Below are 19,537 nucleotides of genomic sequence, written 5' to 3' on the forward strand. Positions count from 1 at the left end.
GGCTTCTCTGGTCAAATCCTGTTTGAGCGTTGGTGTATCGGCCTGGTATAATGTGGTAAGTAAGTGTGTGTGTGTGTGGTGTGTGTGTGTGTGTGTGTGTGTGTGTGTGTGTGTGTGTGTAATTTTACTGTGAGAGCAAATGTGTTAAAAGCGTCTCCCCTGTCGTGCTGAGGCAAGACACTCATTAGCCGCGGCAGCCGGAGCGACTCCTTTACTGCAGTCCTGTGTCATCGACATCCTGAAATCTCCCTCTTATTTATGAGCCCTTGTCAAGTCCATATTCCCCTAGTGTCTGGAACTATGTCCTGAATGTGCTAGAACAACAGCCGCTCGTGCCCCGAAAGAGCTGCCTTAAAGTGGTCAGCAGTGGATGATAAAGGAGCAGGTTGAATTCACACACACACACACACACACACACACACACACACACACACACACACACACCCCCAACCATATACTGTATATACACACACACACACACACACACACACAGCTATCTGAAAGCAGCCCCCAGTGACCGTGGGGTGCCTCAGGGTCCAGTGCTGGGCACATGTGAGATTAATTAACGTGTCATGTTTTAGCGCCATGAACTTCTTGCACAATACTATAATAATGTGTAGGTTCAACATTTTTGGCTTTGCTGTTTGTTTGTTGTGATGACTTGTTTCCACAGGAATTAAAAAAAAAAAACTCACTCATGACAGCCGTTAATTTGAATACTGCTTTTGCTCCTGAATTGGTGGTGGTGGGTGGGGGGGGGGGGGGGTAGCAGTTAGTTCGAAAGTCGCTGCACATCAACCTCTCCGCCATGGTCTACTGGCGTGGTGAGGTAGTAACGACTTGGCACGGCACATTCTCTCTTTATCTGAAAGAGGAGGAATTCCGCGGCTGCAGAGGGGGTCTATTGGACGCAGCGGTCCGAATCCACCCCTGAATGGAAGTCCCCGTCTCTGTGAGAGCAGAGCCCAGTAGAGCATATCCTTCAGCCCTGGCGGCCAAAGCCCAGCAAGCTGCAGCTGGGCCAGTGGGAAAGATTCTAGGCTGACCCTGTGACCCCCTCTGCTCTATTATACCACTCCTCTCTTTCAGCAGCTGCTTGTGCACAAACCAGAGGGGGAAAAAAAAAACTAAAGCCTTACAGTGGATCTGCTAACGAGCTGCGGGCATCGCGGCAGATGTTCATGTGAGATAACTTTCGCATATGGAGCGAGAGTATCCAAATAAGATAAATGCCAGAAAGTTTCATGCTTAATGGAGTGCAGCGAGAAGCAGACACAGAAAATGTGTGTGTGCTGCGCTGTCTGGAATCAAGCAGTCTGTGATTTGGCTGGAGAAATTCACCAATAAGAAGATTCACCTGAATCGCCTGAATTAAGTAACTGTCATGGATAACACTGACACTAACATTGTGTGGTCTGTAGTTAGTGTCTTTAAGTAATGTTTAGCAGTATCAAGCAGTAATTGTAGCACGTTTTTAGTGTACTAACTAGGAATAATTAACAAAGAATATATATTTTTTAATAAGCTTTTCAAAATGTTAAAATAAGCTTTGTCCAGAATGCCACAGTGACTCCGAAAGTAAACCATAGAACATCAAGAATGGCATTACAATAACATAAACATCCAGAAACCCTCATGTTTCAAACCTGGTGATCAAGTCAGAAGAAACAGTAAATGCCCAGGTGAAACTTGATTTTATGTTTTATGTTAATCAGTTCATAACTAAAATGAATGATAAATCATTCATAATACATTGTTCCCAACAAACATCTAAAAGTAAGAATGCGTTTTTGTTGTTGTTATAAAATAAACTTTTTAGCAAGTGTGTTTCAATTTTTTGAATGGAAATGTGTGTTAAGTTTTGTGTTGTGTGCTTTTTACCTTCACCAGATCTTCACAGCTCTACCACCCCTGACATTGGGCATTTTTGAGCGCTCCTGCAGGAAAGAGAACATGCTCAAATACCCAGAACTGTACAAAACCTCCCAGAATGCCATGGGGCTTCAACACCAAGGTATATCCTTGCATATCTTATGTGCCTCTTCAAAGCCAAGTTAATGATTTCAAGACAGCATTTATGAGATGTTAAGGGAATCCTGAGTAACCTTTCCAAACTAATGAGGATGAATTGGTACAGTTGGATAGACAGTTGAATGGATCTTGCTGGATTACTTCTTAGATTTGTTCCTCATTGACAGACTGTGGCTATACCTATCGGAGAATCTATGGAAATAAACACCAGACCATATACTTATCTTTTGATCGTCTGTGTACTCGTGGTTATGCTTTCATAGAGCAAACTGTGTACATTGTAGAGTCTAAAGGTAGATTTCAGTTCTTCTGTGTAGTAAGATCTTGAATCCATGTCTAAGAGAAAATGTTAATAGCTTACTATAGTGATTGTTTGTGTCTGTCTGACCTCATGTCTCTCTCACTAGCCTTTGGAACGGTCCGCTATATTAATCAGTTGTCAGGGCTGTCTCCCAGTCTCAGCAATTGTATGCTGTCCATTAACCTGTGCGTGTGTGTGAGAGAGTTAGCTTGGCCCTGCTGATAATGAAGCTGTCTCCTCTTCAGCCTCTGCATGTCGGCCTATGTCCCCCTGCGCCCTGGCTCCACAGGCGTGGAGACCTGCTCAATACAGCACCGACATAGATTAGACACAACACACAACTTTGTCCGCCCCCCCCCCCCCCTCCCCCCGGGCCATAGAGACAGACTGGAGACAGATAAATGCTTTTAGATGAGCAGGAAGAGAGAAGAAAGGCTGAGAGAATGGACTAAAGTAGGCTGGAGAGAAGAGCAAGAGAGAATGTGGAAATAACTCATTTGAGATGAAAGAGAGGTTGGATATTATTCATGTGTGAAAAATCTAGGACACTCCATTTTTTAACATATTACAATAAGTGGACATTTGGTACATTTTGGGAGATTGGGGTAATATAACTAAACACATACCATTGGATGTCTTTCAAAAACAAGTTTATAATTACAATCAGCACATGGGCTGCAGGACTGTTAGAAGAGGGTTAGAGAGGATTTGGAGGAGTCTGTTTTATAAAACCTCAGACATTTAGTTTGGCCATGATTGCTAAAGTGAGTGTTATTACCATGGTGTGACTCAAAGAGCTCTCTGGGATCTTCAGAAAGGTTGTAGACGCAGAAGAGTCTGGAAAGGGATTTAAAAGATCAATTAGAAATCAGCTGTTCCGCTGCCGCTACATTTAAACTGCCAGAATGGCCAGGTCAGGGCATCCCTGCAAGTTTAGCCAAGAGCAGACCACAAGATGTGTAAAGAAGTCTCCCAACAGTTCTAAAATGTCATCATGAGACCGACAGGTAGCTCTATCCACAGTTGATGTCAAAGTACTGCATCTACCATCGGAAAGAGGCTGCAAAGAGGAAACCCTCTTTTTTTGATTGATTGATTGAACAGATTGGGTAAGTTAGGAAACCATCCATGTTAAGCCCTGATATTAGAACCCTATAACAAGGCAATCAAATTCCTACACCGCATAGCTGCTTCTGCTTTCTGTTGTTTCTGTCTTTATCTATCTTTATCTTCAGTCCAGTGTTGCTGTGAGAGAATAGTAGAAAGTTCACCCCTCTGATGCACTTTTTTTTTTTATTAAGACTTTTTAACAGGCACAAAGCTTCAGCCCCTCAGCCAGGCACAGCCCGCGCAGGCATTCACACCAGAGTGCTTAGCAACCTGCCAGAACCCAGAAGAGAAGGGGGCCTCTCAATGACTAATGATTATGAACATTTATTGATTTAATTAGCATTCATTATGTGTGTGTGTGTGTGTGTGTGTGTGTGTGTGTGTGTGTGTGTGTGTGTTGAAGATACAATTGGAATGTGACTGCACCCTCAGACAGTTTTGTTGTTCTACATTGTCGTGTGTGTGTGTGTGTGTGTGTGTGTGTGTGTGTGTGTGTGTGTGTGTGTGTGTGTGTGTGGGGAGGCATGGAGAGAGATGCTGGGAAGCAGTGTGTGAGGGAGCAGCTCTAGCTGGTGGGAGGCTAATTGGGTTAAATGTGTAATTGAAGCATTGCAGATGATTTGTTCTGTGTGAAGCAGTGGAGAGACAGCGGGGGTTTTAAAGTGTGTGTGTGTGTGTGTGTGTGTGTGTGTGTGTGTGTGTGTGGATAGAGGACGGGACTGGACCTCTGGCCTCTGTTTTCTTAGGCGGTGGCAAAGGTGAGCGGGTCAGGCTGCAGAGGGCGAGCTGGAACACAGCCAGAGCGAAACCACAAAATAAAAAAATCTCTAAGTCCCCCTTCTCTCTCTCTGTCGCTCCCTCTGTCTTTCTTTCTCGCTCTCCCTTTCCTTTTCTCTCTTGCTCTTTCTCTCGTTCCCTTTCTTTCTAGCGCTCTCCCTTTCCTTTTCTTTCGTTCTCTCTCGCTCTTTCTCTCGCACTCTCCCTTTCTCTCGCTCTCTCTCTCTTTCTTACTCACTGATGCTTTTCGATTTTCTCCCCCCATCCCCCAGGAAACAAGTACTTGCTTGGAAGCAGTGTTTTGTCACTCTTATTATGATACTCCTGCATTCAAACCCAGAAACAAGATCTTAATCGAGTGTTGTTTCATGTCCATCAATCATTTCTCACTTTTCACAGGTTATTGTTTAGAATAGTTTTGGGATGAGTTTTGTTGTTTATTTATTTGTTTATTCATTTGTTTATTAATTATAATAATAATAATTATTATTATTGATGTTTAAATGTTTTTTGATGATGTTTAAATTGTTTGCTTGATGTTGGGATGGCTTTGGGTTGGAGATTGGATTTGTATGTGTCATTGGAGGATATTTTCTAGTGTGTTTTTGGTGAGGATTGGATTTGAATGGATTTGAATTGGTCTTGGGTGGAGGATTGGATGTTTTTTTGGGTGAGGACTGAATGATGTTTGTATGTCTTTTAGATGATAATGGACTGGGCACAAATCTTTGCAGGACTGGTCAGGGGCTAGCTGCAGAAGAGGCCGTCAGAAACCAAACTTCTGACTTCATGGCTGATTTCGCGCCCGTTTCACGCTACATCGCCCATTAGAATTCAGTCTGGCCACATTTGTGCATATTGTAAAACACTGTAGTTTTAGAGGGTATTTTTTCAAACAGAACATCCAAAGTTCACACACTCTTGGACCAGCGCTCTTTCTCCATTAGCTAAGTGTGCATTATTTTTTCCACACTTTCTCACTGCTGTGTGCTGTGGAAGCAAGTTAATCCATCTTAATTACTTTAAGCTGCCTGTGTTTGTATTAAAAGCGTCCTTTCAGGCGTGTTTTTCACTCTCTTGTTATTCACAGAGGACTGATTGGTGAAATTTGATAAGAGAACAAACTGCAGGAGAAAAAAGAAGGGGGAGAAAAAAAAAAGAAACAAGTTCTCTCTGAAGCCCCTCGGAGCTCTTGCTCTCTCTCGCTCTCTCGCTCTCTCACTCTCTCCATCCACTCACAGGATATAGGGCATACACTGTGTCTGTCAGCAGGGTGGCTATTGAGCACACAGGCCTGACAAACCCTCCACTTAGCCCAGTGCTAAGAGCGTACAAAGCCTGTAGGCCAGGGGTCAGCTACAGGGTTAGAGTGGCCACCCGCCTTTCTCATGCCTCTCTCTATCTCTCTCTCTCTCCCCTCCTCCACTCTGCTGCAGGTTTTTTGGGCTCATTGTCTGAACGGACTCTTTCACTCAGTCATCCTCTTCTGGTTCCCCCTGAAAGCCTTCCAACATGGTGAGCGCGCACACACACACACACACACACATACACATACTCTTCTGTGTCTGCTTGTTAACCCAAATAATCACACACACAGATAGACGCCTTCCTTTCCTCTGTCTCCTTGTCAAAGCAAATGTACACAGTTTCCCCCTTCCTCCAAATAAAGTCACTCCACCATGTTTGATGTCTACAGTTTTACACTGGGGCTATGAAGCAAATGTGGCTGCTAGGTAGGTTTACAGCCAGCTTCTTATCCTACCTGGTGGGGTATAAGCTTCCATTACATTTTAGATATTAGGCTCATACAATATATGTCTAAATGTTTGTGGACAGCCCTTTCTGACGATTGCATTCAGCTACTTTAACTTGCACCCATTACTGACACAGGTGTGCAAATGTGCTTGTCTAGTTCCAGTAGGAAAGTATTGCCAATAGAATAGGACTCTCTGGAGCAGATATACCTAGATATGAACCTATTGGCAGCATGCCTAATGCCAGGTGTGGGCTCTAGAGGTACAAAGCCCCCCAGCATTGATCTGTGGAGCAGTGGGACTGTGTTCTCTGGAATTATGGTTGATGGAATGAGATGGGGTGGTGATCATCCAACATCTTGATCTCACTAATACTATTGCCTCTAACTGCAAACATTTGCTCACATCAATGCTCCAAAATTTGTAGAAAACCTTTCCTGGACTGTTGAGACAGTTATTCCAATAAAAGCAGGATAAACTCTTAAACAGTGAATGAGTGGGCGTCCCAGTACTTTTTTTATCGGTATAGTGTAGCTACAGTGCAAAACTTAAGAATACCTTCTTCAGTCTTTGAGTACTGAGTACATTTGGGCTGAGGGGAACCATGTGTAAATTGGATTTTTAATTAAAGTAATGATGTATTGCCCCTCACATATACACACACATGCATACACACATACTGCTTTAGGCTTTTAATAGGTAATCGGATGATAAGTGAATATACACTTGCACACATTACATCTGAACTACCTTTGCATTAATGGCAGCAGCAGCATGTGTTTTGCTTAGTGCTACTGTACATACAGACACACTCACTTACACACACACATATATATATATATATATATATATATATATATATATATATATATATATATATATATATATATATATATATATATACACCCACACACACACACTTGCAGTTCCACAGTTACATTTTGCCTACTCTCACACATGTTCATGTGATTCACTCATAAATATACGTGTGTGTGTAAGTGTGAGAGAGTGAAGCTGGTGAGAGGCTGGTCTGGCCGGCTAGCTGCTGGACCACACAGAGTCAGATTCTTTCTAAACAAAGCAACAGAGATCTTTCTCTCTCTCTCACTCTCGCTCTCGCTTTGACTGACAGCCTTTCAGCACACACACACACACACACACACACACACACACACACACACTCCTCACTCACAAATATTTACGCACTTTGCATTCACATACACTGTATTCCTCACACCCCCACAGAAATAACCACAGTCACACACACTACAGTAATAAAAATAAATCTGATGCAGGCCCATTTATATAGTGTATTATACTGTAGAACAGATGAAGAATCACAGATGGTATCTGATGCTAAAGCTCAGCCACTGCTGAATAGTGTGAACTATAGACTTGTGTGTGTTCTGCTCTTTCTAGCTGTGTGAATGGTGGTTGCATTTTTGAATGGCTAATTATTTTATAATAGCTTCATTTTTTTTTTTTGCAAAGATGTTCATTACATTATGGGTTAGGATAAAGTCATTAACATCTTTTCTGTGCTTTTCTCTGTTCTGTTCTGCAGTAGCCTTCTCTCTCTAGAAGCAGCTGTCTCTAACATATTGAATAGCAGGATTCTCCTCTGAACCCTACCATAGAGGTGTTATTAAAGCTATTACTGGCTGTTTTCAGACTTTGTAACTGTTTAAGTCGTCTGCACTCATGTGCACAGTCACAGTTTCCTACAAATGTCTTTACACAGAGCTTTAGGAATAGCCCATCAAACATGCTTTATAGCCTGTTTCGCCCTGCCTGTTTAGACAGTGTGAAGAGTTCATCTTGAGTTTTGTGTGTTAATAGAGTCTTGTACTAAACTGTGTGGGTGTAAGCCATTTCCAGGACGATATATTGTTTGCTTGATAAAATGAACCACTATTAAGGTTGTAATCTCTTGAAATACTGTAATATGTCATGTTCAAGAGTCTGATGCTGGTTTGAACAACATTCAAAACAAAACTCTTAAACTCTGTATCATTTTTCTGAAAATCTGTATTGATATTGGTGATAAAAATGGGCTCTACTGAATAATAATCTATGTTGACATTCCTCACAGACACTGTCTTTGGGAACGGAAAGACTCCAGACTATCTACTGCTGGGGAACATGGTGTACACGGTGAGCGTAGTGGAGATTGAAGACGGGGTTTGTGGAGCCCATTGTGAGAGTTTTTTTGTGTTCATGCTCAGCTCAGAAAGGACAGGGCTCTCGAGACCTCACAAAGCATCTCTGTGTCCGGCCTGTGTCTGATAGGCTGTCTTTGGAGTCTTGCTGCGAAATGTTCCTGGGTACTGTAGCATTGGGAGGTTTACTTTTCCCTCCTTTACCTTATGTAACTGAATAAACTTCACTCTGCTGCATCCCACCGACTCTACAGGACACTTTCTGGCTATTTTCTCACCTTAGAGGTGGGCAGTATGATATGATATATGTTACTACTAATATATCTATTAACTATGCATCTAGAATACTGAACAACTGCATAAACCAGAAAAAGTACTACACAATATTCATTTTATGATTGTTTTCCATAGCTGTTTCTAAATGGGACACTAGTCTATCAGTCTTGTTATATTTGTGCTTTTACTGACTGCAACTGTTCTAAAAAGAATCTAAAACTACTTAAAACAAAGTGGTCTGGAAGTAATGGACGTAAATAAGGTGATCAATATCAAATTTGGTGGGTGATCAGTGTGTGTGTGTTTGTGTGTGTTTCTCAGTTTGTGGTGATCACTGTGTGTCTGAAGGCAGGGTTGGAGACTTCTTCCTGGACCATGGTAAGGATCTCGCTCTGTGCTCTTGACTTTTCTCCTCCGTTTTTGGTCCCTAACGCACTTTCCACACTCTACCCTTCCCTTTCGCTGTAATAGTGTGTGTAGGATGTAGGTGTGATGATGTAATGGAAGTACATTGTCCACATATTTGCACATTCATTTTCTTTCTAACCGCCAACCTACTATTTCCTACTATTGACTCGAACACTCATTCAGAAAGAGTTCAACTTTCAAGGGAAAACATACCTTGAAACATCGGCACATATTTAAACCTGGTTTTTAAATACAGGAAAAAACTATAACCCAGTATTTTTACATTATTGTAAAGTAGTTTTACAGTACTTTACATTTTTGTGTTTTGTAAAGTAGAATATGTCACCAGACGTAGCCACACATCCAGTGTTTCCACTCATTTCATGCATGATTGTACCTTGTTTTGTGAAACCCTCTGAAAAATGCATATGCATACAGGAGAGATTTTCTTTTCTCTTACTTATCTTCGTAAAGGTTTCCATACACTTTGGACTTTGGTTTGTGTGACAGTTTCATGTGTACAATGTGCAAACTGAATAAATCCAATCCAAAAGGCTTATTATTTTAGGTCCTAAATAATCAGACATTTTTTAAACCAATTTAGCCTCTAGCAACTGAACTCTCAAATGAAAGTGGTGAGTGTTCAATTTCCATAGACATGATTTTTTTTTTTATTTTGTTTGTTTTAGCACATGCCGCTCTCATCTGTTTTGTACAGGTTTTTAAATGATTGTTTTTATGTATTTTTATTGTATATTTCTTCCTACTGAGGCCTACTGAGGTGGTTTTGATGTGTTTAAACTGAACAGGATAACATTGTTACACTGATTAATATGTTTAATTTCTCTCCACAGTATATGGTATCCCTTTAATATGTGCTGTGCAGTTTAACATATGTGTGTATATGTTTAATAATGGTCAGTCTTTCAGTCACGACGTCTGAGACACTAAGGCTTTGTTTTTTTGGTTATCTTTCTTTTTACATACAGTTCAGTCATATAGCCATCTGGGGCAGCATTGGATTGTGGGTAGTGTTCTTTGGCATCTACTCCTCTCTATGGCCTCTCATTCCTCTGGCTCCGGATATGTCAGGAGAGGTAAGAGACACAGACACACGCACACACACATTTTCTATTTCCTGGTGCCATCTTTGGCACCTGATATGTAAGTACGTAAGACACACACACACACACACACACACACACACACATATATATATATATATATATATATATATATATATATATATATATATATATATATATATATATATATATATACACATACACACACACATACACACACACACACAGACAGACCACCCTTCCTGTCCCCTCAGGCCTGGTAGTGTCTTTACACTAATCAGAGTGTTGTGAGGCCTCTGCTTATCAGGATTAATAGGAGCTTTTGAAACTGCACACCTCTGTAAGGCCCCAGGCCACGCTGGACTTATGCACCTCTCTCACCTCACTGTTACTAATGAACCCCCTTAAGCCCTATTAGTGTCACCTGTGTGAACAAAAACAGTTCAGTAGCTGCATCTCTTGTATCTCCACATTTCAGAAGGGCTCAGAAGCACACGATGAAGAGCATTTAGAAACGTTGGCATGCAGACAACCTGCTGGAATGCTAGCACACCTCTTAACTGAATCAAAGGTTGATCAACCCAACAATTCACATCATAATTGTCCCTCAAAGATCTGCCTACTTTGTGTTGGACCTGGTAAAATGATCTCCACTTCATCTTGTCCTGTTAATCTTCTACATTATTTCACTCAACCCTAAAACCACAGCAGAGTTTGTGCTGGCCCAGTAAGAACACCACACCTATCTTCCAATTCCCCCTCTTTTCCTCTCCTTTTCTCTGTCACGTGTTGTATCTTTCTGTTTCTGTCTGTTCTTTAAGCCAAGCCGTGTGTGTTCTTTTCTCCTCTCTCTTCACTTGCATGTTCAGCAGTAGAATAGATGATGCCCCCAGGAGCCCCAGGAGTAACCTAATGCCAGCTATTACTATGGTAACAGTAGTTTGTGAGGCCACAGAAAGTGCATTGAACATTTGAGAGCACACATCTGAGTAAAGCACCTGATGGTAGCAGGGGGATCACGTCTGTTCAGTCCTGAGTATTAGAATAAATACAGTCATGTGAAAGTATAAGGACACCCCATGAAAACCTTCTGTCTTTTTTAATATATTTAAACATATGGCTATTTAATCTACATTTGAACAATATTGGGAGATATAGGTAGTGAAACAACTGCCAACATGGCCCAGGTCTGGCTGTCCTAGAGAGGTCAGCCCAACAGCAGGCCACAAGATGCGTAAAGAAGTCTCCAATAATTCTACAGTGTCATCACACGACCTATAGGTAGCTCCTGCCATGGTTGAACATGAGGGTGGGACTAAGTTTGCCAGAGAACACCTAGACATAGACCAGGATATGTAATCACTGCAGTGTAATTACATACTGCTAACAATCAATTACTGATCATTTTGATACCTAAACCATCACACACTTGCTTTATTCTCTGTCAGATGTGCTCACATGGGCGCAGTCTGCTTTAGGACTTAATGCTCTGTGCTATGCTGAGTACACTGATGCATCATGCGGCCAAGCCTGGAATTCTGCCACCTGAGTTAACTTGCTGTCAGTATCACCACTTTCTCATTTACAATTATAGCATTTAGCAGATGCACTTATCCAGTGAGTGCTTTGCTGTCTTTGTTGTCCACTTAGAAAACATTCCAAGCTAGCGAAATAGGCTGGAGTCCAAAGCCACCCTTGAGCTAAGATGCTGCCAGATAGCCAGTTTCAAGAATCAGTGCTGACACCTCAGTACAAGAATGCGCAATATCTGATGTTTAGATGCATATATTCCCAGTGCAGAGATAAGTCATTCCATACATGTGAGATCAGTGTTCATATGAATGCAAAAGAGATGAGATTCAGGCTGCATTTAAAGAACGAGAGGGATTCAGCTGTTTGGAAGTTCGTTCCACCCCATAGGTGCCAGAACCAAGAGAGGATTTGTCTTCCATGCCTTTCTAGTCTCTCTCACACACATACACGTCTTCTGAATGTTGCACATCTGCTGATCTGATTGTCGTCAGTTAAATTCACCTCAATAGAGACATGCATCAGCTCCTCTTTATCACTTTTACTTGATTTCTTACATTTCATAGCCATGAAAAGAAGAAAGGCACTGGATCAGACATGGCACTGGTGAAGAAAGACTGAGAGATGAAAAACGATAAGAGAAAGACTGGTGTCGTTGAGACAGAAAGGATTGTGATCTAGAGATAAAGTATATAAAATAGTGTTTTGATGTAAGAACGGCTACTAGAAAGGTAACTACCATGCCACATTACCAGCTGTGTTCACACAGAATTACTCCTATTCAAATGTGACCACGGTGAGACAGTAGTGTCTGGTCTAGTGACGTATAAAGTGTGAAGCTGCAGCACTTCACCTAGAAAGTGTAAAATAGAGAAAGAGTAGTACACAGAAAGAGACAGACACTTTATGTGCTGTTAAACTGCAGCACGTTCTGCAAATCATACACTATATAGACAAAAGTATTGGGACGCCTGTTCATTCGTTGTTTCTTCCAAAATCAAAGGTATTAAAAGTTTTGTTGGAATAACGGCCTCTACTGTCCAGTGGAAGGCTTTCTACTAGATTTTGAAGCATTGCTATGAGGATTTGATTGCATTCAGTGACAAGCATTTGTGAGGTTTGGATGTTGGATGATCACCACTACACCTCATCTCAAACTCGCAAACTCATCCAAAAAGTACAGAATGGAGCACCATAATTCCACAGCTCAATGCTGGGGGCTTTATACCCCTCTAGCCCACACTTGACATTAGGCATGGTGCTAATGGGTTCATGTTTACTGACAGAGTCCTATCCTATTGGCAATATTTTTTCTCTGTAGGGCTAGGCAAGCTGTGTGCATTTGCACGTCTATGTGGAAAAAGGGGTACAACTTAAGGTAGCTGAATGCATTCATTAGAAGGGGTGTCCACAAACATTTGGACATATAGTGTAGATAGAGAGCTGCCCAGCGTCATTGCTGGTTTGCAAACAACCAGCACCAATCACCACCTCACTCCAGCTCACTCTAGATTAGATCCCTCCAGCATGGATACAGTTGTCATTTTTTCTTCACTCGGGTTTAGTTCAGACTATCATTCATCAACTGAATTGTGAACCCAGTATCGAGAATCAAACCGTGAGCTGAGTGTAATGCTTACTGTGCGAGTGAGTGTGTGTGTGTGTGTGTGTGTGTGTGTGTCTGTTTTAGAAGTCCTGACTGTGTAATGTTGTCGCACACTTCTTCGCCAGCAGAGTGAATAATTCCACTGTGAGCCATGTGAGTGTCACAGCCAGTTTAGTTGAGTTATTCGTGATTCTACACACTTTCTTCTCTAGAGTTTTGCCTGCGCGCGGAGGCTACACACTGCGTGCACAGGGATGGAGGAATGGGCGAAAACGACTGTTTGTTTTCCATAGTGGAAGCTATGAGGGGTCAGAGGCCTCTCTTTCTCCTGCCTTGCAATGACAGCATCAGGGAATTGAAGGATTTTCAGGCTCTGTTTGGAATTAGTCTCTTCTGTTCTGTCTTTCACCATATCTTTTTCTCCCTAGCACACACACACACACACACACACACACATGCACAGCAGCCACTAAATGAGATTCCATTCTGTTAATTCTCTGTCAGCAACTATGACCAATTCTGTTCAATCTATATAAATACAGAAAAGTGTTGCTGTCACGCAAAAAACCTTGTATCTCAAACTTTACAGAAGGAGGAAAAACCCTCTGACCTTTTAAAAGAAGTCAATGTAAAGAGAGTGTAGTAATTTTGAGAATTTCTATTGGTAAATTTCCAATCATGATCATGAAATCATACAAACAAAATTATTCCTATTTCCTATTTAAGTTAAAAATGGAGATACAATGTTTTTTCACGAGAATAACAATATGTAGAATTTAGCATTTTGCGTAGCTCTGTTTAATCACGTTTTTATATATTTATATAATATTTATATAATATATATATAATTTATTTTTTATTTTTTTTTACAAAATTTTATTTTTCAAATATTTTGCAGTTTCAGTTTTAAACAATGATTTAAATAATCTAGAGATGTCATTTGCTGGTCCTGGCATTGTAGGTTAGCCTTGTTTCTTTCTTCTTCTTTTTTTGGTAAGGAGGTTGGCATAAATTTGTCCTAGAAATTTTAAAAAATGAGCACACACAACACCACAATTCATAAGCATCATTGCGGTCAAAAAACCTTGTATGTTTATTACTTTTTGAGATTAATCAAATTCAAATCAAATTAAATCAGGTGTATTGACACATCACATTAACACTGGTGTAAAAATGAAAACGTAGGTGCATAGTCTCCTATAGTAAATACACAAACAAATGCAAAAAAAGACACTAAAAACACTATACATACACTATACACAAATCTGGCAGTTCTTTACATTGTCATAATATTTTGTGGTGAGTGGACCAATAGAAATGCTCCAAATGCACAATGCAAAATATTTTTCCATTGACTTAAATTGAATGGTTTGCTAATATGAAGTTTTTGCATGGCTATGATATGCTGTGCAGAAACATCTATGTAATTTAATATATTTGTTTTTTCTTTTTGCATATTGTAAGCATGTGTGAGGTTTTTGTGCATCAGGCGGAGGAGGTGTGGTGTGTGTGCATGTGAGTATATGTGTGCGTCACTCATCAGGGTTGAGTCTCCAGGGCCCAACGGATGGGAAACAACCAGGCCTGGCTTGTTCTGCCTCATATTTACCATCACAATGGCCGGCATTAACATTCCTGCACCTACATTATCACTGCCAGGCATGAGCAGCCAAACGCCACTGTTCCCCAGCACCACTGATTAGCGCAGCCAGGCATAACTAATTCACACTGCAGAAAAGTCATCCACTGGACAGTTTGACAAACATTCAGACAAGTCTGGCAGAAATCTCAAAACAGGAGAGTTTTGCTCTTGAGGTCTGGGTTGTGACTTGTGACTTTTTTTTTTGTTAAGTGGATTGAAGTAAACATGAGCATGGCGACAGTGCTCAGAGCTGTATTCAGCAATAATGACTGTGGTTTTATTATATTTACCCGTTACATCAATATTATGATATCATTTATGGTAGAATGTCTGAAAGCTTTTGCCAAGGTCAAACTCCTCATGCCAGGATGAGCGTAATGTCCAGTAATGTAATGTAATCTGACTTCAGTGGGCAGAGAGAAGAGAGAGGGGGCTTTAGTGTAGGACACTTCAGCTGCTGAGTTGTGCAGAGTGAGGCACTTGAGTTCGCCACTGTTGGCTTTGGCATGGCATGCACAGGAGAACTGCTCAGCACTTTACTCACCTACTTTCACTCTATTGCTGATGATGCTGATACATTTGATTAGTTAAAATTAGGTTTCCACAACATGGACAAAACAAATATTTAACAATAAAACAATATGATGGATATTATATTAATTATATATTATATGAATAAAATTATGTATTTATATTAATAATGGCCGTTGTTCTTTACCTTTTAAGTGACTAAAAAGGACTAAAATCTTTTCCCATTGAAAAGTCAAGTTAAAAGTCAAGTTATCATTTTGGAGATTTTTGCATGAAAACAACGATACGCTATATTGTGCATGCCTAGGTTTAGTAAGTGTGTGTGTCAGCACAAAACAGTGAGAGCACAATTTATCTGCCTGAGTGACAGTTTGGCACGTATGCGCATGTACGTGTGTGTGTGTGTGTTCATGTTCAGTAGACACAGAGCAAGCTGATGCTCTGTCAAAACACCCTGCGCAGTCTGGCTGCCGAGAGCTGGCCCAAGCAGTTTATTAGTTTACCCTAAAACTCCCCCACAGTCGACTCGCAGCCGGCTCACTGTGGTCTCGCTGCGGCCCACAGGCCTACAGACCGCTAAACTCTCAGAGGTGCTGATTTACTGTCTGTGTACCCACATTTCTCCATGGATAAACACACCATTAAATTCCCGTTAAGCGATACGTTTATATCTTGAAAAACAAAGGCGATGGGGGAAAGTGCGGTTAGCTTGTGAAAAATTTCCAGGTTCGTGTAGAAATTTATTGCCGTAGTAATTTGTAAATTTTCCACCTCCATTGTTTGCTTTGTGGGATGGTTTCGCTCTCTCAAACCGTTCTGAGAAAATATTCAGAAAGTTTATTGTTTTAGGCTCGTTTTATGATTGCTGACTTTGATCTAATATTCACAGTATTGGTTTTGTTTAGATTTCAAATAGCAATGAGTCAGTAAAGTACTTTTGATTTCCTGCTACATTAGCCAAAAATGGAGATGATTAAACTGTCATTACTGGTGAGAACAATATTTCCTGAGGGGCTGCTCAATTTCTACATGACATGAAAATGTCTCGTGCAATTTTCTCACATGTCGCTTAGCAACACACTTTGAGGTGCAATTTTCTCAGGTGTCGCCTAGCAACACAGACCCGGGCTTGAGTCGGGATCAGTGCAGACGTTAGGAGGGGGGGGGGGGAAGCCATTTTGATTTCCAGTCATTTGAGATTTCCTTTTCCCCCGTATGTTTTGTCAGACATCAAAGTTTATTGGGCTGTAATGGTGAACAGCTTAGCTAATTTGGGAACACCTGAGTTCTTTGATAGTTTTGACACTGATTGCTGTGTGCGGGCGTTCCTCATGGCACCGTTTTAGGCCCTCGCCTGGTTTCAGTTACAGGAAGGACATTGTCTGGGGCCGTCGAGTTTGGACAAGTGGCATAGGCATGTAGTGCGAATTGCGATGCGAGGGGGCGGCCCGGTGCTCTTTGACATTTAATGACAGATAGTTTCAGTGCAGCAGGGCCAAAGCAAACAGGCAGTGTACATCGGCCCACCCTATAGAGCGGAGAATCCTTCTGATTTAGACTCTGTGGAACCACAGAGCTGTTGCTCGCTCGATCTCTCTCTCGCTTTCTCTCCCTGATTCTTGCTGCTGATTTCTGTCGCCCTTCAAAGTTCATGAAATTATTTCATAGGCTTGCCATCTCTCTGCAGCCCTAAAACAGCAGTTCTCCTTGCTGCTGTCAGCAGGATTTGTGATCTAGGCTGTTTTACAACAGAAAAGAGGTGTTCTCCTCAAAATGTTGTTTTAATTCTCAGAGATAGATGAATGGGGAAGGTTTGAGGATTTGGAATATCATTACTTCATTAGTGAAATGCCTTGTTGCTGCTTCTCTCACCCAATTCAAACAGATGAATGCCTTTGCAGGCCGTGTTTATTTAATTCATGGGTTTATTTTGGCTCGTGGGCTGACTGTGGCCTTACTTTGGCCTTCATTTGAAAGCACACTGATAATTTGTTTTAGTTAAAGAATTTCTTAAAAGATAACATTCATTTCAACAGTCATTTCTGTTCCAGTTTGGACTTTTCCAAAGTTTCCCTCAAGCCGACCCGGCATTGACTAATGAACGTGATCCAGACGAACAGATTTCAGCTTGCTTTTACACTGAGTGCCATGAACATCAGTGTAAAGAGAAAATTAAGTTTCCTTTCGACTTAGCCTATATAAATACGTCCTTGGCAACACCTGCTGCCATAAAATATTAAAAGGGGACAGAAACACGAGAGTCAAATGAGTGATTCCTCTCCTCCCTAATTCCCAGCCCAAGCGCCGAGTTGGAGAAGTGTGGCGCAAACATTTACCCAATACACAAATGAGCCTTCATACTGCTGTTTGTCCTTCGGTTTCTCTGGTTGGAGTGCATTCCCCCCCCACTCTCTTACACATACACACACTTATATACACACATATACTTTACATAAGCACTTACACAGGGAGATCAGTTGAGCACAAGTATTCTGAGGGCTTTGAAAATGTTCACCTGATTATGAATTCAGATGTCACACACACCTCTGTCTAGCTCACATGAAACTTCCCATATCTTCAGTTTATCAGTGTGAAGAGATGTCAACACTCAAATAAAACAAATGTATATTTCTTTGGTATGCGAAACAACATACATTCACAATTTTGTCACTCATTACCTCTCTGTGTGTTTGTGTTTAAGGCGGACATGATGTTCAGCTCGGGAGTGTTCTGGATGGGGCTGTTCTTCATTCCTGTCACATCTCTGGTGTTTGACGTGGCCTACAAAGTGTGAGTTTCTACATTACACATTTTTCATTTGACATATGTAAAATGCATAGTATGTATGTCTATGTAGCTTGGAGTCAGCTTCACACTGACTGTGACTGGACTGACATATATATTATTCCTCTGACATTCTTTCTTTTTCTGTTCTTCTGGATGTGTGTCTCAGCATAAAGAAGGCCTGCTTTAAGACACTGGTGGACGAGGTGCAAGAACTGGAGGCTATGTCTAAGGATCCTGGAGCTGTGGTTCATGGAAAGAGGTGAGCAGCACATACAGACAAAGCTCTCCTCCACATTCTCTCTTACGTCTGGCTGAACGTGAGAGTTCAGCTCCGAGTAATATGAGCTCCACAGACAGATGAGGAGGACAATAGTGACTGTATGTCTGCTCCCTGTGTGTAAGAAGTGCCAGCAGTCCTCCAAGAAGGCCCCGCTCTCTCTCCTCTCAGTGTCTTTCTTTTGCTTGATTTGTGCACTGTGGACTGCAGTACATAAGGTCAGCAGAGGTGTGTTAATGAGTAGAGAAGGAACTGAAGGATCAACTTGAGTTCACACACACACAGTGAGATTTATCATGCTGGCTGGTCTCCCAGGCCAGCAGGCCAGTCTGCACCGGAACCCAAGATCTGTTGGAGGCTCTTTGCTGTAGAAATTGCATATAGTCCTACCCTAAGGTGCCTAATGCTGTGTGAAAATAGGGGAGCAAAGCAATAGGGAGGGGGGCTGAGGTCTAGCTTGCTGGGGCCTTCGATTAAGGACAGTTGCTTTGGAGGTTCGCTGCATTGTAACAGTGGATTTGTCTTCTGTGTTTTGACCTTATAAACTCTCAATGACACTAATCAAACTTCACAGATAAAAGGCATCTTCACTGCGTTCCTCCTCAAGTAGCTTTGTTTTAGGTTTATTGTCTGTATGTTTAGTTCATGTTTAATCCATTAAAAGTGGGTGTACAAGTTCTTGCCTTGTTCCATTGGTTTGGGGTCCTACCTATGTATCTCCTGCATCTGCTCTGGGTTTCTGCAGCATTTTCACTGGAAGTCATGATCATCTGCTGAACTGACTCTTCCTGTGAGACAGACAGAGCTCAATGAGTAACGTCTGCATCTCACCCTTCTTTCTCTCTTTTTCTCCTTATTTTTCTTGTGTGTGTGTTTGTCTGTGTGTTAACAGTTTGACAGAGAGGGCCCAGCTGCTGAAGAACGTGTTCAAGAAGAGCACGGTCAGCCTGTATCGCTCCGACTCCATGCAGCAGAATCTACTCCGTACGTCTGCGACTTGCCTCTGCTCCATTACCAACACGCACACACAAACACTTGCACGACACACACACCCATGCGAGGACTGTCTGCCGGACACACACCCCACCATTCCCATCTGCAATATAAACATGCAGGTGCACACTTACACGCAAGCACACATTGATGCCCATATGCAACAGATGGGAATGGTGAGACACTCGGGATCCTTTCAGGTTGAGGAGTAAGAAAGCCACCTGAAGGAAGCAGGAACTTCCAATACAGCAGCAGAAATGAAAGCAGTGG

The 19,537-nt window shown here is 41.7% G+C and overlaps 1 protein-coding gene across 1 annotated transcript in view; it reads left to right on the plus strand.

Moving 5' to 3' along the window:
* Nucleotides 1-19,537, plus strand: part of atp8a1 (ATPase phospholipid transporting 8A1) — a 128,486-nt gene that overhangs the window by 104,939 nt on the left and 4,010 nt on the right. Inside the window, 9 exon segments of the mRNA XM_072664330.1 lie at nt 1,891-1,998; nt 2,000-2,014; nt 5,656-5,734; nt 8,066-8,127; nt 8,730-8,786; nt 9,806-9,913; nt 17,912-18,000; nt 18,164-18,256; nt 19,167-19,258. Of these exon segments, the coding sequence (XP_072520431.1) occupies nt 1,891-1,998; nt 2,000-2,014; nt 5,656-5,734; nt 8,066-8,127; nt 8,730-8,786; nt 9,806-9,913; nt 17,912-18,000; nt 18,164-18,256; nt 19,167-19,258 (703 nt within the window).

This window comes from Salminus brasiliensis, chromosome 19, assembly GCF_030463535.1.
Source record: "Salminus brasiliensis chromosome 19, fSalBra1.hap2, whole genome shotgun sequence".
Taxonomy (NCBI): Eukaryota; Metazoa; Chordata; class Actinopteri; order Characiformes; family Bryconidae; genus Salminus; species Salminus brasiliensis.